The following is a 21,859-nucleotide window of genomic DNA, read 5'->3' on the forward strand; positions in this document are numbered from 1 at the left end:
GACACTGCCCTGCTCAGGATGTATCATCAATCCTATACACGGATGACAGAATCGATAACTTGGATCGGGAAATCTCAAGAGTATCTGCTAAGTATGCTCAGTGTCAATATTAAAATCCCCACTTCAAGTATGGCCGATGGCATGTAGGTCTTCCAAGGTCTACAAGAGAGTACGAGTCAACTGCAACTGTACTCATCCAAACTGACTCGTGCTGTTCAACAGGGAATCTTCTATGCTCCTTCTCCTCCATCTCATGATGCTGGCAAAACGGGGGAGAAAGAACGAACAAAGCAAGCTGTTGGAACTCAACAGAAAACGGAGGAGATATCTAAGCCAGCTGCCGGAACTCAGCAGAAGCCTGGTTCAACTTCTGCTGACCCGAGTACCCACACTCAGCAACAACGAACTGCCCAAACCAAACCCAAGTCAAATCAAGTTCAAGCCAATATTAGGAAATAGTGCTGGCAAATAGTCTATAGTGCTTGCAACTTATATTTTATGGCATGTTCTTGTTAAGCTGAGTTATATGATTTATAAGCATCTTTTATTCAAACTGATTTTATATATGCGATGCTTACTTGTTGTGCTTATATGCTGATCTGTCATACTTAACTATTCATTGAACAACAAATTAAATATTGTGAACATAAGGAATATACAAGTAAAATATACTCAGCACACAACTCTGATACCTATATGCGACACTGAGTAATAACTAAATGTTCCAAGCATTGACCTACTTCTGAAGGCTGACCTAGGCTCATCTGAATTAGATCTTGGAAGGTCTATAATTGAACTAAGTCAGTAAAGGCATGTCTTAATTTCACTCGATTAAATCTTAGAAGGTTTAGAGTTAATTTAAGTCAATAGATGCAACCCTTACGGGGGAGTAACTTCAGAAGAATAAAAGGTAAATCAATCATGGGGAACCTCAATGCTGAGTTCCAAAATTAAATACTTTTGCCAACATCAAAATGGGGGAGTTTGTTGAAACACCTTTCCACATGATTTTGATTTGACAAAATTATTTAAGTTAATCCCATGATTAAGACAATTAAATTTAAGTGCTTTGATTTAATCGTACTAATGTGTTTGTTCAATGTTGAGTATATTAATAAATGAGAACAGAAATAAAAAGTAAGACAAAATGAAGTCAGCATGAGCCACAGAAGCTGAGTAGAACACAACTCAACATCATAGAAGAAAAGTCTTCTTCTAAACAAACGCTTGAAGACGAAACTGACCAAAGAAGCTGAGTAAAACATAACTCATCCCCATCAAAGGAGATCTTAAAGGCGACATCAATTAAGTCAAGCTGAGTGTTCATTAGGACAGCACCAATGATCCGTTAACTAGAAGATAAAGCCCGATAAAGGTCTGCACCAATTCAGAAGCCTCAGAATTATGCCAAGAGACCTTTTCGAGACGCATGGATCAACTGGCGTTTTGCAAGAAGACAAACCTGGCGCAAGAAGACGAAACTGGCAAGCCTGGCGCCTGCTAGATTCAGACGATAGGATTGGCCTTCAAATCTGAATGCTGACCAATGAATGACGCAAGAAGACCGTTTGATTTCAACGGATATGTCCGAATTCAAATGATTGAAGCTTCAGATTTTACTACAAAAGGACAAGTTCATCACTTGGATCCTTTGCCGAAAAATAAGAAAGCACAGACAGAAAAGCAAATCTTCACAAGAGTGAAAATCCAAAATAGAAGCTGTCTATATAGAAAAATCAAGTTCTTACGCCCAAATCCAATCTCTGTGTAAAAGTCTAGAGTGAATTTGTATTCATCTAAAGTGTTCTTCGTTTGAGAGAACAAAATTTTGTATCAATTGTAAAGGTTGAGAGAGTGAAGCTGAGTACTCGGTCTTAGTACTCAGTGGTAGAGAAAATATGAGTGTTCGGTCATAACGCTCAGTAGGGTTGAGTAGACGAATAGAGGACGGTACTCTTGCATACTCAATTGCTTTGTAAACGGTGTGCTCTACCTTTAAAGAGCTCAGTAGTGGATTGAAAAAGCCCGGAAGGATTCTGGGGACTGGACGTAGGTGGTGAGGCCGAACCAGGATAAAACTGCTGAGTAATCTCTAACCCTTCTCTTGATATATATATGTATGTGTTGCTTGCTTAAATTACTCAGTATATAATTTGTATAAGCCGACGCTGAGTAATCAGAGTGCTGAGTTGGAAGCTGACCTCAAGTGTTATTTCCCAACTCACAAGTGAAACAGTTCTAGTCAGCATCTGACTAAAGCTGTCTTACACTACGCTCAAGCCTTGCTGACCAAAACTGAGTGGAGTTAATTAAAGAATTAAGTCAGCGTAATTAAACTAAAAAGTTTCATTAGTTCCTAACCCCCCATTGGAACTAATTATATTACATTACACGGGACCAACAAGTATGTCATCAAAATATACAACCACAAACTTCCCACTCACTGGGCAAAACACTTGATTCATCAGTCTCATGAATGTACTTGGAGCATTAGTCATCCTGAATGGCATCACTAGCCATTAATACAGTTCATCCCGGGTCTTAAAAGCAGTTTTCCATTCGTCCCCAACCCAGGTCTTGAAAGCAGTGCATCCCGGGTCTTGAAAGCAGTTTTTAGTGATTTTCAATATAATGACACTAAGGTATGAAAGGTAATCAAGTCTAGTAAGTGTATTGGCGTGATTTAGTAACAAATTTCTAGTGTTTATGAGACTAATCCTAGCTTCCATATGTTTTTCTCATTTCCCTCTCTAAATTCAAGCTTTTAGTGAGATAAGCTCTCAAATTTATTTCAATCTTTATTGCCTTGAATTAAAAATGACAGCTCCCTCTCATGTTATGGCTAAATAGATTATATGTGGAAGGATTAAGGTGACTTTGCAATAGTTGAAAGCATTTCGAGGTAAGGTGCATTCTATACAGAAGAGTTGATTGACTCCAAAGTTTAGATTTCAAGGCCGACTAGCCTTATCATACGAAAGATAGTTAATGATGGGTCGCATTCACATCAAGCACCAACAGTAAATATTTTGGATTATATGGAAAGGCCGATTGACCTTAAGTTAGACCCGATCAACCTTGATAGACATTTTTCTAAGTTTGACCTTTCTCACTTTGACTTTGGCGTTCGGGTTGGATTTTAACCCAATCAAACCTACAGATCAAGGTTAACAATAATACATTATAGGTGTCAAAAAAATCTGTGCTCATATCACTATTTTCATTCAGCCCAAGAATAAAAGGCTTATTGTTCAATTTTGAAACACCTATATAAATCTTTCATTGCTCTCTTGCCCGACCATGCTCAATCCTTGTATTAACGGATTTGATTGCTAGTCATAATTGAGTCAATTCCCATCTTTGAATCTGTATTTGCTGACCCTCCTACAATGTCTCCTCCATCCCTATCCTCCTTGAGCCAAAGCTCACCACCCACAAATCTTTATCGTCTCTCGGCCATAATCCATCCTCCCCACCCTTTTAGAAAATTCTCCTTTGAGAAACAAAATCATTCGGGACAGTGCATATCACTGTGACCAAACAAACGACAAATTAACATATTTGATTAGAGGTAGGCACTTCATACTTAAACTACACCACTCTCCATGACCCACTTGCAACTTTAATCTTCTTCCATCTTTTTAGAGGATTACGAACATCCAATTGAACCCTTATATGCACGAAGCTCTTCCATCCTCCAACATTGTTCTTCATGTCATAGTCAATTAAATCCCCTAGAAATTGTCCGAGTAATTTACCCTCTTCTATTGACATGCATCCCACCAAAACTTTATGCAATTAGACCCAAATAGAGAGGTGGATATGAGAATATTACTAGGAACATCCCCTTGTTTGAGATGACTGTGTAGCAAAAAGTGAACATCACAAATGTCCACGTCCCACCCCCTAGGAATCGTTTTAAGTCTAGTGCATGACAGAACTAAAAGAGAGATAATCTTGAACCCAGATCTCAGATATTCATCTCTTTTCCCAATCTCCAAACCTCGACATCCCATATTTCATCACTAGGAACTTGATGATGCAATTCGTGAGAAACCTACACACCAAGCAAAAGTATTTACCTCTGGTTCCCCATTATCCACAGTCGGCTCTAAGACTAGTTCCTCTTCCTCGTTCAAGCTCTAAGAAAAGTCATAATGGGGTGGAGATTCCCCAAAAACCGCGACGATGCAAATCAACGTGAATGGAGAATCACCGAAATATTCGGGATGAGAATAAGAGAGAACATTTTGACTTGAAGCTGAAATGAGGATACTATCCCTGAAATGTGAGGATCGCGCCTCTGAATAAATTCTTGTAGGGTTCTTTAAAAAATCCCATGAGAATCTACAAATTGTTTTATAATTTTAATTATATATATATATATATATATATTTAATTACTTACCAAGCTAACCTAATTCAATCCACTGGCTACCTTTAACCTTTAGTTATTGATTTACTTTCCACTCTCCCAACCCAAGTCTCAACCTCTAATTTTTAGATAATAATGGTTCTACTAATTGATATGTTTCCACAAATAATTGAAATAATTTCTTGATAATTCTCTTTGTTTGTTCTAAGAATCTTATATTTTTCCATTGTACGTATATATATGGCAAATGAAAATAAAAAAAGGGAAAAAATGATTTTTTTTTTGTACATAATGTGTATGTTATCAATAGTTGATTCAATAACATAGATGAATATAACTACAACAACGTTCTGGACATCTTATATAAAAGGCGACGATTTAATAGATTTTTTTAACCATTATCATTACTTTTACTTTTACAAAACCAATAATTAATTTCTTTTTGAATCATTAAAAAAAGTTCAATAATTATTTTTAATTTTATCTTTTTGAGACGAGGATATCTTGTCTTCTCTCGGTATCCGCACAAGACGGGATACCAAGGATAGAGATAAAAAAAATCCTAAAATCCTTTAGCTAGAATTTTACGAATCTATTTATGTAAGTATTGAGAACGGAGTGAAAAATGTATCATTGCCCGCCTTCCGTCTTATTGTCACCCTTAAGGTAACGGTGGGTTAGTGAGAGAATTTTTGTTTGAGCTAGGTTTGTTTGTTTGTTTTTTTTTTTTTTTTTTTTTTTTTTTTAATGGAAAAGGTTTGAGGTAGGTTTTAATTTAAGATGCTAGTACTGTCGAGAAAGAGAAAGTAACAAAGGATGTAATTTGCTGAATATCCAACAGTCAGTATGTTTGGGCTTAACTAAGTTAAGATGTTAGTGGGCCGACACAATTCCTCCACTCTTTCAGCTTCTCTGTCTGTCTAACCAAACCCTTGCACCTTAAACCCTCCTCCTCCTCCTCCTCCACCCAAACAAGAAGCTTTCTGTTATTACTCTCTTTTCAATGGAGGACCTAAGCTCCGCCTCCGACGATGAACAAGGTACGCAATTTTTCATTATACGTATCTTCCCAATAACTGCACCAACTCCATAATTCTTTGATTGCATTACCCATTCTGCTTTGCCATTATATTCATTTTCTGCTCAAGGATTTATAATGGAAATGGTGTGATGGTATTTTCTGATCCTCATCAATTGAATGAAAAACTCTGAGAAGATTGAACTTTGTTGATATATATATATTTTCTAATCTAATTCTGTTTTGGTAACATTTCTATTGAATTCGCACTACATTTAGTTTAGTGTTGTGTGTGTGAATGTCCAGACAGAATATAAATTGTCTATTTTTATTTTTAAATTGTAGTTTTCATGGAAGAGGAGGGCACTGTGGTGCAGGGAAAGGAAGTTACGAACCTTGTTTTTAAAGCAACCCATGAAGCTAAGCTTAGAGAACTATTACATAAGATCAATTCCATTGAGATTAAGTTATGTTCGGATGCTACGAAGGAGTTTATTAAGTTGCTCAAGGGTAATTTTGGGGGTGAGTTGCTGCGTCTTTATGTACAGTCGACTACGAATTTCTCAGAACTTCTGGGAGCTATGAAGCTTCGACAGGGGAAACCTGGAATTTCTTATATATTATCCTTGATTTCTGTAATTCTTAGTCATCCTGATGGAAAGTACAAGCCGAATGATAAGGAGAGAATTGGTATAAGTGTGATTCTTGATAAATTTGCACGATTTTTTATTGAAGAGAAGTTGGAGGAACTTTATAAGGAACTGACCAGTGATGAAGGAAAGCGCCAAAATGCAGCTCTTCTGTTAATGGCCTCAATAGTTCGGCGTGGTTCAGGTCTGGCTTCAGATGTTGCTAAGAAGTTTGATTTCAAACTCAAGGGATTTTCCAAGCTTGCAGAGTATAAAAAAGGGCATAATGACAAGAAACGGAAGCACTCAACAAGAAGGGCTTTTGTTGGATTTGCAATGTCATTTTTGGAGATGGCAAAGCCGGGATTGCTGCGGTGGGTCCTACAGCAGAGGGAAATGTACTCTGGTGTTCTTCGTGGGCTTGAGAATGATGATGATGAGACTGTTGCTTACATTTTGTCAACATTGCGAGATAGGATTCTCACTGAAGACTCGCTGGTTCCCCCATCTCTAAGGAGTGTTCTCTTTGGGAGCCTTGTTTTGGAACAGTTGGTTGGTATTTCGGGAAGGGAAAATTGTGGATCCGCAGAGGTCGCTTATAATGTACTACATCAGGCTTGCACTGATCCTTGCAATGGATTGATGCCAGATTACAATAGAAAGCCAAATCCTTTGAGAGGTAACCCAAGGAGACTTTTGGATCTCATGAAGAAGTTAAAGGCAACAGAGATAGTTTATCACAGAGATTTGCTTTTAGCTATTGTTAGGGGGAGGCTTTCCTTTGGTTCAGCATTTTTGGAGAAGTTCCCTTACAACCTTGAAGATTATGCATCTCCTAGCTGGTCAGATTCCTGTACATATCTGCATATACGTGTTAACTTTGATTTATTTGTCTGTTGTTTTATTGCTACTGTACTGGTATTGTTCTTTACCATCCATGTCCAAGCATATGCATGGCAACTGAAGCTCTTGCAGGTTTTCTACTGTTTCTCTTGCAGCAAACTTGATTTCCTCCATGATTGTTGGAAGTCCTTTTGGTTTCCTGGATTCTGAGTCTGGTGATCCACCTTCATTTGATAGCGTGGATGTGCAGAATGTCATGAGTATCTTCCATTCTCGTGCATTGAGCCGATCAATGATAAACAAGGGGCTACTTCACTCAGATTTTATTGTGAAGAATGGAACTTTACGGCTTCTTTTTGAGGCCTTGAAGTTGTTTGATTCCTTTTTCAAGGCTATTAACCTATCTTGTAACCAGAAACAACAGAACCAAAAATGGAAAGCTCTTGAGCAGGAAACCCAGAATGAAATTCAAACCTTGCTTCCTGATCCACAGGTTTTGCTGACTCTACTTTCTACTTTAAGTAGCCATGTGAGAACCAGTGAGTCATCCTTGAAAAGAACAGCAGATAGAGAAAGTTTTCCTCTTGGTGGCATGCGAAAAAAGAAACCAAGAACAACTGCTATGAATGAGGAAGCTGACATAATTATAGGTGGTATAAGTTCGGCCTCTGACATCGTTTTGCCTTCAGATGGTGAAAATGTTGTAGATTCACAAATACCACCCTCATCAGACAGTACAGTGGATTTTGTGAATGTAATGTCTGAACTTTGGGTTGACGTATTCTCTGCACCTGTCACTACACTGAAAGATGCTGAAATGTTCTTCTACTCTAAGCTTCTTGACGCTCTCAAGATATATCTTGTAAGCTCAATATTTCAACGTTTGTCTATCATTTCTAGCCAAGGCCATGTTCTCTAATGAATTAAAAGTTTATAAGTTGGGTGTTACTTGTTTCAACTTCACTGTGCTACTTTTTATATGGTGAGATTTGTATAGTTCTTTTGGTTTCTCCTCTAGAATCTCAGTAATGTTACTGTCTAGCCAGTAACATAAGTAAGATATTATGAATAACACAATAAAAGGATGAAGCCTGGAGATGGAGACTTTAGACGAAGTATAATTAACTATTATGAGAAGGATAGATGAGATTTTTAATAATTAATATCTGATAATGCTATATTGAACTCATAGCATTGTATTTATAGTCCTATATGGCAATCCAACTTGTATTTGAACTTCTGGACATATTAATATAGAAGTGCTTTTGTCATGCTAGTATTCCTAGGTACATTGTTTGTGCTACATATTTCTAATGATTTAGGCAATAACAGCCTTTTCAGCTTATTCAGTTGTGAATATGTAATAATGCATATTCATTACATATTTTGTTTCTGGCAATTTATTATATGTTGTTATTGTAAAAAAAAAAGAAAAAAAAAAAGAAAAAAAAGTTTGATAGGACATCAGATACAGAACGATTAATATGCAAAAGGTTCATCATAACTTGCCATTAGCCTAGGGGTGAGCATGGTCTGGTTCGGTTCAAAAACCAAACCAAACCAAACAAAACCGGACCAAATAAGTACAATTTTTATAAACCAAACCGAACCAAACTACAATTCGGTTCGGTTCAAACCGAACTAAATTATTTCGGTTTGGTTCGGTTTGGTTCCATTCCAAACCAAATTAGAGATAATTAACTAAATAATGTTCCTGAACTTTTTTTTTATAATTTTAAAATGTTTTACATATTTCTCTTTATTTTAGTTTGTTTATAAATCATAACAAAATTTTCAAATAATGTTTCTGGAACTTGTTCCTGGAATTTTTTTCCTTTACAATAATGAATTCATTAAAATAAAAATTTCATAATAATGAATGGAATAAGTTGATGTTGGGTATTATATGTGAGTTGTGTTCCTCTTTTCGACTTTCTCTATAACTTAAATTTTTTTAATTTTTTTTTAATAATCAAATAATATAATAATAGTTTAATTGTATTTATAATAGGCTTGGCACATTGGTAGTAACTAAATTATTTGTAGTGTACTGGGTAGTAATAATTTAATTCGGTTTTTTGGTTTATATCTAAACCGAACCGAACCAAACTGAAAACCGAAGTTACATAAAAATAAAAACCGAACCGATCCGAGCTACAATTTGGTTTGGTTTGGTTCGGTTTTTTTGGTTTTTGGTTTTTGGTTCGGTTTTGCTCACCCCTTGTTAGTGCCTATCTGTAATTCGGTACCACAATCTAATATATTTTTTGCACTTGAATCCAAGGGTTCCCTGTCTTTAACTTGCTCTCATAAGATTTTTTAATGCTATTTGAAAAGATAAACACTTATTTAGCACTTTGTGAATTTCACTCTTATTGTTGATGGATTTTTGCTGGAAGTCCTGTTATTATGTTGCCCTGTTAGTTTGTGTATTTTATCGAGCAACCATCATCTGATAAAGAATGTGATATCATGGGTTTGTAATTTCTGGAAGTCATTAGAAACCCTTCTCATTATGAATTATTATGATTTCACTTTTGTCTCATGCAGCTGAGAATGCCTACTGCACTGGAGGGGTCATTTGATTTTTTTACGAACCTTCTCAGCATGCCATCAGAATTACCGTCTAATCTTCTCATGTCTTTGTTGTCTCTACTAGTTGAGTACGTTAGAACTTCCCCTGGTAGTGGATCTGCCATTAGGACACCACCACTTATGTACAAGCATCTGCAGGCATTTCTTAATTTGTTAATATTTTCACCATTTGGTGACATAAAGATCCACACTTATAAATTGGCACAAGCAGCTATGTCAAGTACAGGTGCATTTGACAGAAACTTGCATGAAATTTCTGTTTGGTTGTCATTTTTACCGGGTTATAGTGCTGTTAAATCATCGGTTGAGGACCATGGAGTAGAAGTGCTGCAGAGCTTGTCAGCAGTTGTCATCTCATTCTTGTGTGATGCCATTTCTACCATTGGGAACAATTTACTTAGGCACTGGGATGTTGTCAGGAATTATACGTACCACTTAGATGAGTTTAGAGGTAATTGGTATATCTTTCATTTTACCTTTTATCTTTGTTTCTGGTTTTGTGCTTTAAATTCACACTTTTGAAGGTTGTCTTATTATTGTGCTTCCCATCTTTTGTTTGCTTGTACTTAATGTAGCTATAGTTGAGATTCTTCTGCACCAACTTTGCTCTTTCATTTTCTGCCTGCATTAATTTATGTTGTTATTTTGTCTGAGCTGTTTATAAATGGAGACACCTGTTCTAAATACACATTGTCAAATACTCGGCGGTTAAATGCTCACAGGTTTGATTTTTCTATTTTGAAGCCTACTGGCATGAAAAAAGTATCATCTGGTGTCGTATTTCCATGTCAGAATTTAAAGGAAGGAGATTTCTGCATCAATTTCAACATGGAAATGTAATAGTCTTTTCAATCATAGTTGGATTGTGGTTAAAGTATTGGAACCTTGTGTCCCCTTGAACTTAGAGTACTTTTGGTTTGAATATGACAAGACAGAGATAGACAACATGCTTAATATTGAAAAGACAATTAAGAGTATATTGAACACAATTAAGAGTCACGGTGAAAGCAGGGTGAAGAGCAGACATCTTCAGTTACATGATATGAGAGTATACACTGTACAGCCTTTGAAGTGATGACATTAGCATTTTGTTTTAAAACCACAAACTGGTAGTAATAGTCTTTTGGTTTGTGGTTAAAGTATTGGAACCTTGTGTCCCCTTGAACTTAGAGTACTTTTGGTTTGAATATGACAAGACAGAGATAGACAACATGCTTAATATTGAAAAGACAATTAAGAGTATATTGAACACAATTAAGAGTCATGGTGAAAGCAGGGTGAAGAGCAGACATCTCCAGTTACATGATATGAGAGTATACACTGTACAGCCTTTGAAGTGATGACATTAGCATTTTGTTTTAAAACCACAAACTGGTAGCTGAATATCCTCAGTTTTTGTTTGCTTGACTTGTTGCTTGTCCTTTTCTAGATGGAACTGATCAGTCTGCAAACCTGTTCTTGAATATGCTCTTAAATTTTTTATTTTCAAATTGACACCTAGATGCATGTCCAGATTGGAGTGGATTTATTTTCAGCTTAATATGGTATAGTTTGTAAGAGGGTCAACGTTGTTGTTCCTAGTGCACCGGGCCGCCCTTTTTTTATGGTATAGTTTGTAACTTTTGCTTCAGGAAAATGTACTTCACTTCCTTTTGAATGATCACTTGAACTGTAAAATGAATGTCAGGGTTTTTCATTCTATGGAATGTTCTTGTGAATTTTTTGCACAATTGTAAACCTAGGAGCAGTTCCAAAAAAACTGCATGAGGCCTTGATTTATTTCTTCTACTTCTTTATGTGCCCCATCTGGAACCACGCATCATGAAGTTCATTAAAATTTATGCTATGTTTGTTTGGAGGGCATGCGTCTTCATGCATCCAACTTCCTTTCCTTCCTCACTTCCCTCCTAACAAACGCAGTATTAGTGCCTTAACTACAAGCTTTTCTGGTCGAGAAATATTTCTTCTCCATTGAATCAAGTACATGAGCACACATTCCCTTCACAACAAGAATTATTACTGTTTACCTAACTGTTACACAGTTATTGATGTTATTTAGAGCATTGGAAATTCAGATTTTTTTATTTAATTTTTTTTTTCTTCTGTTTCCAGTTCAATGGATTGCATGAGATTGGCGGCTTGTTGTTTTCCCCAAAAAGTTGGGACAAGCCTTGGTTTGCATTTTGTAATACTTTTCCTGTTTCCTTCGCAGATAGTTCACCTGAATTCAGCCCTCTTGTCCCATGTGTCCTGCAGAAGTGCATAAGGTTACTCAGTTCAAAATCTGGAACCTTTTCTTTACCAGAGAAGTCTATGATATCTGTATATGTGTGCAATACATTGAAGTATCTATTGCAAATTCAGGTACAGTTTTTGTGTTTTAGCATGTAAATACAAAGATTGTATACATAAGTTGATGGGAGAACTATATTTTTGTAGGTAGATGCAAGCTTTTTAGCTGCTTTGATTAGTTCAGCTTTGTCTGAGACACTTCAGGATTGCTGTTCTGCGGATCAGTTCTGTGAGTGGAGGCCATTTAAGAATTTGTTGCTTTTTGCAGAGAGCTTACTGCATAAAAAAACATCCTGTTTCTTTCTCTTTGAGCAAAGGGATATGCCTGTTGATAGGTCTTTCATGAGAGTACTTGGTGAAGTAAGAAAAATTGTAGAGAGTGGGCATGCTGGTGAGATAGCTGGAAGTGCAAGAGCTTTTTCTTCTGCAATTATATGTACAACATCAGATGCAGTGCTAAAGAATTTTCCAGCAGTTATGACCCTTTCTCAACATATCCAGCTTCCTTTTTCCTTCTTATCCTTCATAATCTATCTTGAGCAAAGTTTTCTTGCTGATGTTTCAAAGCTATGGCCCACAGTATTCTTTGCCGGTCTAGAAAAGGCTTCTTCTATTGTTATTTTGCAAGGCACAAATGATGATGCTATTGCTCAACAAACAGTGCTTACTTTGCATGTTGATGCTAGCGAATCAACCGCTGCTGATGCATTTGCCTTGTTTTTGGGGCAGACACCTTTTCATGTGCTCTTTCCTGGAATTGTATGTGGTAGTGGTCCTTGTCTATCAGACTTCCCGAAGTTAAAAGAAATGCTTATGGCTAAACTAGCTGAGTGCACAAGTGATTTTGTGATTCCATATTTGCGCCTTATTCTATTTTGGTTTTATCAGATACAGTTATCATACAGAATAAAGCCATTGGCTAAATTTGAAGAATGTGCTGAAATCTGCTATATGCTTGTGAATCATATGCTTGCTCAATTGCTAGTTTACAGACCTGGTTCAGGGGATGTTCTTGCAGGTAACCTTATTCGAGAAGTGGCTGAAACCATCTTTTGTCATCCTGTTGTGAAAGCATCTTTCACTTGTCCTGCGGATGGTGATGATAAATTTATTACCGAGGAGTTTGCAGATGGAAACTTTGGGGACGATATAGAGGCTTTTCTTAGTTTTTGTCGACAAAGAGTTAATTTAATAGATAGTCGTGTCTTGGACATGTTGAAAACAACTTTTGACCGTTTGTCTTTACTTGACGGGCAACATTGTGTACTTGAAGAAGGTTCAAACAAGCAAATTATGAAAGCTTGCAACACCCTGAAACAGAGGCTATATATGGAGCTGAAGGACAAATTTAATGGGTGCATTAGAACTGATAGTTTATTGCCCCTTCTCCAACCATTTTATGCTTTACATGCTCTAATACAGTTTACTTCCCCATTTGAACTTTTTGAATTAGCAACTTGGATTTTTGATAGGGTTGAACTAAATGGTTCAACTGGACTAGAATCCTGTAGGGCATCTGCTCTTTCAATTGGATTTTGTATTGCCAGTGATGCTTTCAAAATGTTATCTATTTATTTGGAGCATCCTGTAAGAACCAGAGAACTGTTAAATTCCTTTTGGGATGTGAAAAAGAAAGACTTGGATGTTACCTTGATTGAGGATATGTATGTGAACCAATGCAAGTTTGCGTCTACGCTTAAACTAGATTTTGCATATTCTTGTTTGCTGGAAGCTTTGACTGCTGTCTACAGACTGAAGTACATGAAATGTGATTTACTTGATCCCTTAAGCTTGGTACTGTCAAGGGTTATTCTGAGCACTCCTATGGATATTGTTTTTCACTGCGTTCACGAGACAAGCAAGACAAAATCTAAAGTGTTGTTTCTTCTTGTTGACATGAGTCCTCTGCATCTATCAGCATTTGGGTACATATTATCTCGAATTTTGAGTGAAAATTTTCATTTTAAGAGAGATAAGGTGGAAGAGGCCTTTGAGACGTCTCTTTCAAATGTGGACTATATGTGGCTGCTTCCAGCTGCATGTTCATACTTGAATTCAGTTTTCATCAAGTTAGAGATGCCATACCACAAGCTGTATACTAAAATTTCCAAGTTTTATTCTGAAATACTCTTAAGGGGTTTCTGTGACTGGAAGAACTTTGTGTCTGGACATCTATTTGAGGATAATCATGATATCTTCTTGCCATCATCTATTGAAGAATTTGTCAATCTGTTGGATGCTAGTCATCTAGGAGAAGCACTGAATATGTTAAAATGCCATTTTGTCTTAAGTGGGCACATGGAATTGGAGCGAAGATTGAAGGTATGCAGTTGTCTCCTCACCCATTCCGGTACATATGATGAGCTGCTGGATTGTGATGTTGATGAACTGGAATTCTATCCACTTGAACAGTCACTTAACGTTGTTATTAGAGTTGCTGCAAAAATATTATTTTGCAGGATGATGTTATTTCCAAATGATAGTAAAATCCTGTCCCTACCAAAAGAAAAAGATAGGAATTCTAAAACAACCTCTTTGAAATTTGTGTCTAATGAAGAGGGTGAATCCAGAATGCAGTTTTTACTGAGCTTGGTGAATACTTGGCAATGCATGGTCAAGAAGTTTCCTTCAGACTCAGATAGTTCCAGAAAAGAGAAGAGCCCTGGTTGTCTGCAGTTGTACAGATACTTGGAATTGTTCATTTTAAAAAATATTTACGAATTATCTGTGGAGATGTGTGATGGTCTTATACAATTGCAGACCATACCTTTTCTTGAGCAATTGGTGAGGTCGTCTCTCCTCTACAGGTTTGATGATCCCAAAACATTGAATGTTCTACGGAGCATTTTGACATTATTTTTAGAGGGGAAATTTTCATACCTCCCATTTCTTCAGCTGCTGCTTGCTCACTCTCAGTTTGCTTCTACAATCCATTCTGTCATAGATCCAAATAGTTCTCAAACTGGTGCTTGTTTTAGGCCTATGCCAAGCATTCTCAAATCGGCTGTTATCCCCCATTCGAACATGAGGAATGATTCCCAAACAACTAACCCTCTTTTTCAGCAGTTGGAAATTCTTAAGTTGCTTAGAACGCTCATTCAGTTGAAGCCTGATCAGGCTGGTTGTTCTAAAAAAGATGACGCAATCAATTTTAGAGAACTCTATTTATTGCTTTTGTCTTCGTATGGTGCAACGCTCAGTGAAATTGACTTGGAGATACATAGTCTAATGTCTGAAATTGAATCTATTGATAGATCAGCCTCTGATGACCTTGTTGACTTGGATTACCTGTGGGGTCAGGCTGCTTTGAAAATAAGAAAAGAAAGGACTTTGGACAGGGACGCATCTTCAAAGATTATGACTAATACAGAAGCATTTGCAGAACATAGAAGAAGTCAATTCAGGGAAAACCTTCCTATTGACCCCAGAATGTGTGCAGCAACAGTCATTTACTTTCCCTATGACAGGACTGTGGGCATTGGACCAGGGGCATTTAAGAATATATGTGTGGTATGATCTTAATTATATATATAATCTAAGTTTATGCTGTTGAATAGCTTAATATTTTTGTTGTTACTTTGTTAGCAGCACCAGAGTTACACCCTTATTCTATTTGCAGGCACATTTTCCTAGTGTCAACAAAATGAAACGATATGATCCTGTTTTCATCTTGCGCTTCTCAATTCAAATTCTGTCAATGGGTTATATTGAAGCTATTGAGTTTGCTGGCTTGGGCTTACTTGCAATTGCCTTTGTTGGCACATCTTCACCTGATGTTGAGATGAGAAAATTGGCTTATCATTTTGTTCAGAAGTTTAAGGAGACATTAGAGGTAAGGTTGTCTATTTATATATCCGGTTAATGGCAAGTCTCTTTGTGTGTCTCGGATCTTATATGGTTGAATTTTCATCTCAATTATAGAGTGTATACAGGCTATGCATGTACATAATATATCTTGAATCTAACTTTTTTTTTGTGATGTTTTAAAAATTCGATTTGGATATGGCACCATTGAGGATGACACACTATTAATTTTAGAAACTCATTTGTAAAGCAACAAACATTTATTCAGTACTCTTTAAATATATTTCTTGGACTTCTGTATATAACAGACAGCAAAGTGTAGACTTCTTATTCATGCTATTCATTCTTCTTGATTTCCATTTTTTTATTGTCAAATTATTCTTTCAGAGATGCCAAAAGAAAAAGGATATAATGCTACTTCGCCTTCTAGTGATATACATGCAAAATGGTGTCGAAGAGGATTGGCAGAGAATTCCTTCCATCATGGCTATTTTTGCTGCAGAGGCGTCTTTGATATTGTTGGATCCTTTAAATGAGCATTACACAACCTTGAGTAAGCATTTGATGCATTCTTCAATGAAGGACGCAAAGGTATGCGCTCTACTGGCATTTTGCCACTACGTTTAGTTGTCTTCCATTTGCAACTTGCATTTTCAACAAATCATATATTTCCCTTAATTTGTTGTTTCAGGGCATACCTTTCTTTCGTTCTTTCTTTGAGAGCAACTCTGTTAACTTCAGAGCAGAGAGGCTATGGATGCTTCGGCTAGCATGTGCTGGATTGAATTTAGACGACGATGCTAATTTATATATGAAAAATTCCATTCCTAGGACTGTCCTGAGTTTTTATTCTACTCCTCTGGCAGATAATGCATCCAAGGAACTTGTTCTTCAGGTAAGCAGTCCCAGCATTACTTCTCTTCTTTTAATTTTATAATCCATTAATTTCTTTGGAAGTGTTAGCTAATCAAATACTCAAGAGGCAGAAGTATGGAACAGCATAGAACATTTTGTCTATGCTGGTTTTGACTGCTGTAATCTTGTATTAAATATTCATGGATTTCATAAAGTAAGAAATTTCTTATCTGCATATTATTGGTTTTTGAGTCACATACTTCTTATATATAAGATGTGAAAGTATCTCTAAACTGGAACCTAGAATTCCCCTCAGCATGCTCAGGTGTCCAATTGGTTTGGCTGTTCGAAATTTTACTTACAGAAGCCTCTTTATACCTGCACAGATTGCTAATTCTTATATACACCTAATGCCATATGCATGTGGAATATGTTTATAAATCAAAGGCTTAATGCATCAAAACCCCTCTGAACTTGTCCAAAATGTTTGATTGGCCCCCTGAACTTACATGGTGTCTAGTTAGCCCTCTCAACTTGCTTAAAAGAACTTATGGGCCACCTGAATTTGTTTAAAGTGACCTATTGCCCCCCTGAACTTGCTTACAGTGATCCATTTGCCCCCTGAACTTGTATAAAGTGATATACGTTGCAATTTATCTAAATCCGTAACAAAAAATCAAAACTTAAAAAATAAAGGCCCATTTCGTGATTTTAAGTCTTTAAAACAAATTAACTTTTTATTTTGTACATTTTTATAGATTTAGGGACTTAATCATGGCTTTTTAAACAAGTTTAGGGGGCTAAAAAGACACTATGTAAGTTCAGGGGCTAATCAACCTTTTTGGACAAGTTCAGGAGGCTTTTAATGTATTAAGCCTAAATCAAAAATCATCTACGTGTTGGTTGCTAATTTTATAAAATTTGTTGTATTTATTAATGTCATTCTTTTTTCTGCATGTTTTTTCTAAGGTTTTAGTTGTTAATGGCTTTTAACAAATTTATTTACTGTTGAGAAAATTTATGCTAGTTTGCAGTCTATGTTCTGATTCTATGACTGTTTCTGATTTTTCTGTTATTCATAGACCCAATATTTGTTTGGAATATGTGGTTTTACTAATGCACTTTTTTGTTTATATGTTTTAAATGGTCACTGGACGTGTATGTGCATTTGACTAATATTTTCCATGAATTTCCTTGTCCTGGTATTCAAATGGCCTTTGATGTGTTTTGAATTATTGTTATTACAGATTATATAGGTTACCATATATAGATCTTATTTGTTGGTATGGTGTGATATTGAGTAAATATCTTCTCTTAAAGAGGACGATAATGGGGATTTATGGCCTTGATCCAAATGTATGGAACAAACAAGACTGCCTGAGTAATGTCTGGTGCTCCCTGTATTATTCTTGCCTGAGTAATGTCTGGTGCTCCCTGTATTATTTATTTATTTTGATCTATTGAGATCTCGAACTTAAATTTATTTAAGTCGTCCTTGAAAGGAAGTGGTAAAGCTTGATATGTTATTTTAGAGTATTGATTAAGCATTGAGGTTCAATTGAGTGGCAAGTAGGGGTTCATGCTGTTGATTTAGTAATGTTGAATGTAGATGCGAGTGAAAGTATGTTCTCCCGAAATATATAAAACTGTTGAGACAGAGAATTGAGAATCATAGAGGGTCCTAATATATGCAATGATATGGTGAAACTGAAAAGTACTTGAATAAGTTGTTTCATGGATTAGGGAATTCAGAGATTTTGCTGAAATCATGCGGATGCTCTCTGAATATTTTCACTGTTCATGTAGAAATATTCAACTTCTTGATGCTTCAAAATGTAGAATGTCATGCTATTAACAGGGAGTGTTAAAAGGAGCCTTTCTTGTTTTATGGAAATTTAGTTGTCAGTTGTATCTTTTGATGGATGTAAAACGTTCTTTTAACGGTTGATTGAAGATTAATATCCAAGTCAATGGTTCATAATGTCACTGATGCACTTTGTATCATGTGCGGTTGCTTCTGAAAATTGATTGTTTGACGTCGTTGCTTATTAACTTGAGTGAAATTTGAAGCTTCTCATTTGTTTTTCAGGTAGTGAAGAAGTCAGTTAAATTGCATCACATTACTTGTGATCTAGTTAAAAAGCATGGCATAATTCCATGGTTATCATCTGTTGTGTCAAATTGCAGTCGGATGATAGATGAAAATGACAAGAGGTCTTCTTCCACGCTGTTGATTGTGTCCATTGAGGTAGTTACTAGTTTTTGCTTGTTTTATTGTCTCACCTTAGACCTGGTTTAGGTTTGGAAGACATGGTAAATTTTCCAGCTAGAAATTGAACACACCATTTAGTTATGGGAATTTTCTATATGGGGAATAGGAAAACGTATTTTCCACATTTTAACTTAAATTTAGAAAACTAATAAAAGATGTTTCATAGGAAATCTTGCTGTCTTCTTACCTTAAAAATATAATCTTTTTGTTTTCTGCAACCTCAGTAATTTGTTAAGAGTGTTTTAGTTTTAAATGTAAACTATTAGACTTTGTATATGTAGGTTTGTAATAATTGTTTTAATAAATAGTGTAATCACTATTTGTTAACTATGGAAAAAGTTACAACGATACGAACAAATAATATAATATGAAATAATCAGTGTATTAGATATACCGACCTTTTGTACATATGAAGTATTATAAAAGGGTGCTATACATAAAAATAATTCGCTTAAACATACAGAGTTGAAAATTGGCTTATGGTGTGAAAAATTCTTGTTGATATCGAAATATGTTATTATTATTATTTTTTAATCTTTATATATGGATTATATCCTTAAATAAATGAAAAGAAGAATTCATTATATCTACATTTACATCGAAGTATATTATATTATCAATATAATCTTTAGCTATTCTAAGAAAAACAACTCCAAATCAATATTTTAGTTTTTAGAACATTAAATGAAAAAAAAAGAGGCAAGAAAAAAAAACATGTTCTAAAATTTTGTTTTCCATTTCAACAAGTAGAATGTAAATTAGGAATAGGAAAAGGAAACTCGAAAATGAATATGGAAAATCTTCACCTTTTGAACCTAACGAAGGCCTTAAAGTTTGTCTGATGAAGTTTATGTTCCATAGTGTAGTATTTGTCCCTCCTTTCTCAAAATTGTTTCTATTTTATTTGGAAATCACTTACACAAGTTTTTCTAAATTCTCAAAATCTTACAAGTGAGAAACAATGAACTTGTATTAAATTGTTCTTTTTTACTTATTTTCCTTGGCATCTGGATTCAGGTTGTGCTGGATATTCTTCAATCCAAAGAGATTTCTGAATGGTTGCAACATAATGCGCTGGAGCAGCTGATGGAACTCACGTCTAATCTGTATAAACATCTTATTGGTGGCTTGAAGTTGATAAAAGACAATGTTACATTAGTTGATTCAATACTACAGATAATGATATCAACATTGAAAATGTCTCAGAAAAGGATGATATACGAACCACATTTTACTATATCTTTTGAGGGCTTGTACCGAATTTACAAGTCCTGTGATGCATTTCATACTTCAAGTTCTAGTCCAAATGCAGAGTCTGGGCTCACAGCCATACTTATGAGCACACCTCCAGTCGACATTTTTTATGAGGTCTTTCTCTCTATCTCTCTCTCTCTCTATCTCTCTACAGACAGTACAGAATTATAGCTACTATCTAAACATTATGGGAAGTAGAAATAAGGACCAAGAAAAGTAGGTTGACAATAACTTGATTATGTTACGACAAAGAGAGGAAAAAAAATAGAAGAATCTTTGACACGAAGAATGCTAGTTTCTGAAAATACCATGGATTGTGCCATTGGTAATAAATCCTAGATATAAGTAAATGCTAGTTGTCTATTGTGTTGGATCTAATACACGAGATTTAAAAAAAATGGGTGTTCTGCCTGCGAGCTCTCATAATATAAAAGACAACAATTAAGGAATGCAGGTTAGTAGTGCCTGTATTAATGAAATCTAACGGCGATTATCTGAAACTGGACTCAGTTTACTTTTTGTTTCGTTTTTTAATACTGCATTCTTGGTTCCTTTTTCAGAATTTTTTGTCAATTCAAACGTTTCTTGTGTTTTCTACACTGCTCTGTCAGATATGTTGCTTACCTTGCAGATGTTCTGTTTTAAGGAAATTTTCTCTTAAATGTATTCTGCAGAATGCGGAAAAGCTATCGGGTTTTCTTATGTGGGCGGTTTCTATTGCATTGAAGTCAGATTCTGAGAAAAAATTTCACATGAAAAATCACGTTAGTTTGAGGATTGACTCGGAGGAAGTGCCATCCGATGATGAGTCTATGATCTCAAAACTTTTACATTGGCTTGTTGCCACCGTCATTCTTTCGAAGCTTAATGATGTAAATGCCAAAGTTCCAAAAAGATCAAGCCCAAGAACTTTGCAGACCCTTTTGGAATATGTAGATATTGGATGTAGAAGAAGCAAGAGCTGTAAATCTGATTGTGAAGATGTATTAGCGACGACAATAGTTTTCCTCCAACAGGTAAATGGTTCGAGTTCCACAGCTGTTCCTTCGGTTGTTTCTGCTCTACATATTCTGCTTTTCTGCTACCCCTCCAAATATTCAGGTATATCCTAAGTCTACTAATTGCTTCCTGTACTTGTCTGTTTGGATCTAATTCTTCAACTTGAAATCCGATTTATTTAACATTCCGAACCAAAGTTTCATGTTCTCTCTGATTAACATGTTGAATTTGGCCCAGATTTATTGAGTGGTTATGCAAGTGATGTGGCAGCACTGCAGGCAAGAATTCATTGCCCCACCGAAGCCAACCCCAAATGGAGATGGTAATATATAATTTTTCTTGCAGTTTCTACTCCTCCATCTCTCTTTTCTTGTCTTTTCCATCAAGAGATTGATCAATTGTGCATAAGTTAATGCAGGCTTGTTAGTTAGCCAAGACTTTTGTTGATGATAGTAGTAGCAAGTTAAGTTTTTATGGGACTTTTGGTGCAGGTCATTTGAGGAAGGTTGGAGGGATGTTGAAATTGAAAGGAGTGATTCAGAGAAGATGGATGAGTATCAGGCTTGCCAAGCTCTAATGCTGATCATCTCTAACATTCTTAAAAAGAAACCATTTGATTCTCTAGTTTTGTCACATCGAGATAAACTAATTTCTGATGTTTTTGAATGGGAAACTAGTTTTTTGGAGTAATGGTAGGTAGCTCAACTCATGTAAATATGTATCAGTTTACTTTGGCTACTAATATTGTGAGGATATTATTCTTTCTAGTTTTACAAAAGCTTCATATGAGCCAAATGTACAAACAAGAGAAACATCTATTTCTATCTGTATCATATTTTACATGTATAACTTATTCGTTTGACTTTATTTAGTATGGATGACTTATAAATAATTTATTAATTAGTCCGCATGTTATGTTTTTAC

The 21,859-nt window shown here is 35.8% G+C and overlaps 1 protein-coding gene across 2 annotated transcripts; it reads left to right on the top strand.

Moving 5' to 3' along the window:
- The first annotated feature begins 5,304 nt into the window (after positions 1–5,304).
- On the top strand, positions 5,305–21,809 carry LOC136218844 (uncharacterized). Of its 2 annotated transcripts, XM_066005978.1 has the most exons (14): positions 5,305–5,414; positions 5,738–6,863; positions 6,997–7,726; positions 9,415–9,910; positions 11,672–11,823; positions 11,899–15,261; positions 15,371–15,583; positions 15,943–16,146; positions 16,247–16,450; positions 18,500–18,658; positions 19,700–20,050; positions 20,611–21,037; positions 21,173–21,257; positions 21,427–21,809. In XM_066005978.1, exons 1-14 carry the CDS (start codon positions 5,378–5,380, stop codon positions 21,623–21,625), a joined length of 7,746 nt encoding a protein of 2,581 aa, XP_065862050.1. In that variant the 5' UTR covers positions 5,305–5,377; the 3' UTR covers positions 21,626–21,809. The 2 variants fall into 2 exon arrangements, with proteins under 2 accessions (XP_065862050.1, XP_065862051.1); XM_066005979.1 differs by lacking the exon at positions 5,305–5,414 and having other exon boundaries at positions 6,706–6,863; positions 7,020–7,726.
- The last annotated feature ends 50 nt before the right edge of the window (positions 21,810–21,859 follow it).

The sequence above is a fragment of the Euphorbia lathyris genome, chromosome 2 (genome assembly GCF_963576675.1).
Source record: "Euphorbia lathyris chromosome 2, ddEupLath1.1, whole genome shotgun sequence".
NCBI classification, from domain to species: Eukaryota; Viridiplantae; Streptophyta; class Magnoliopsida; order Malpighiales; family Euphorbiaceae; genus Euphorbia; species Euphorbia lathyris.

What these genes read in the sequence shown, in the direction of transcription:
- LOC136218844 (XM_066005978.1), top strand. Translation starts at nt 5,378, where the DNA reads ATGGAGGACCTAAGCTCCGCCTCCGACGATGAACAAG. An exon ending in CGCCTCCGACGATGAACAAG is followed by an intron (nt 5,415 to 5,737) that starts GTACGCAATTTT and finishes TTTAAATTGTAG; the next exon opens with TTTTCATGGAAGAGGAGGGC. An exon ending in CATTTAAGAATATATGTGTG is followed by an intron (nt 15,262 to 15,370) that starts GTATGATCTTAA and finishes TTCTATTTGCAG; the next exon opens with GCACATTTTCCTAGTGTCAA.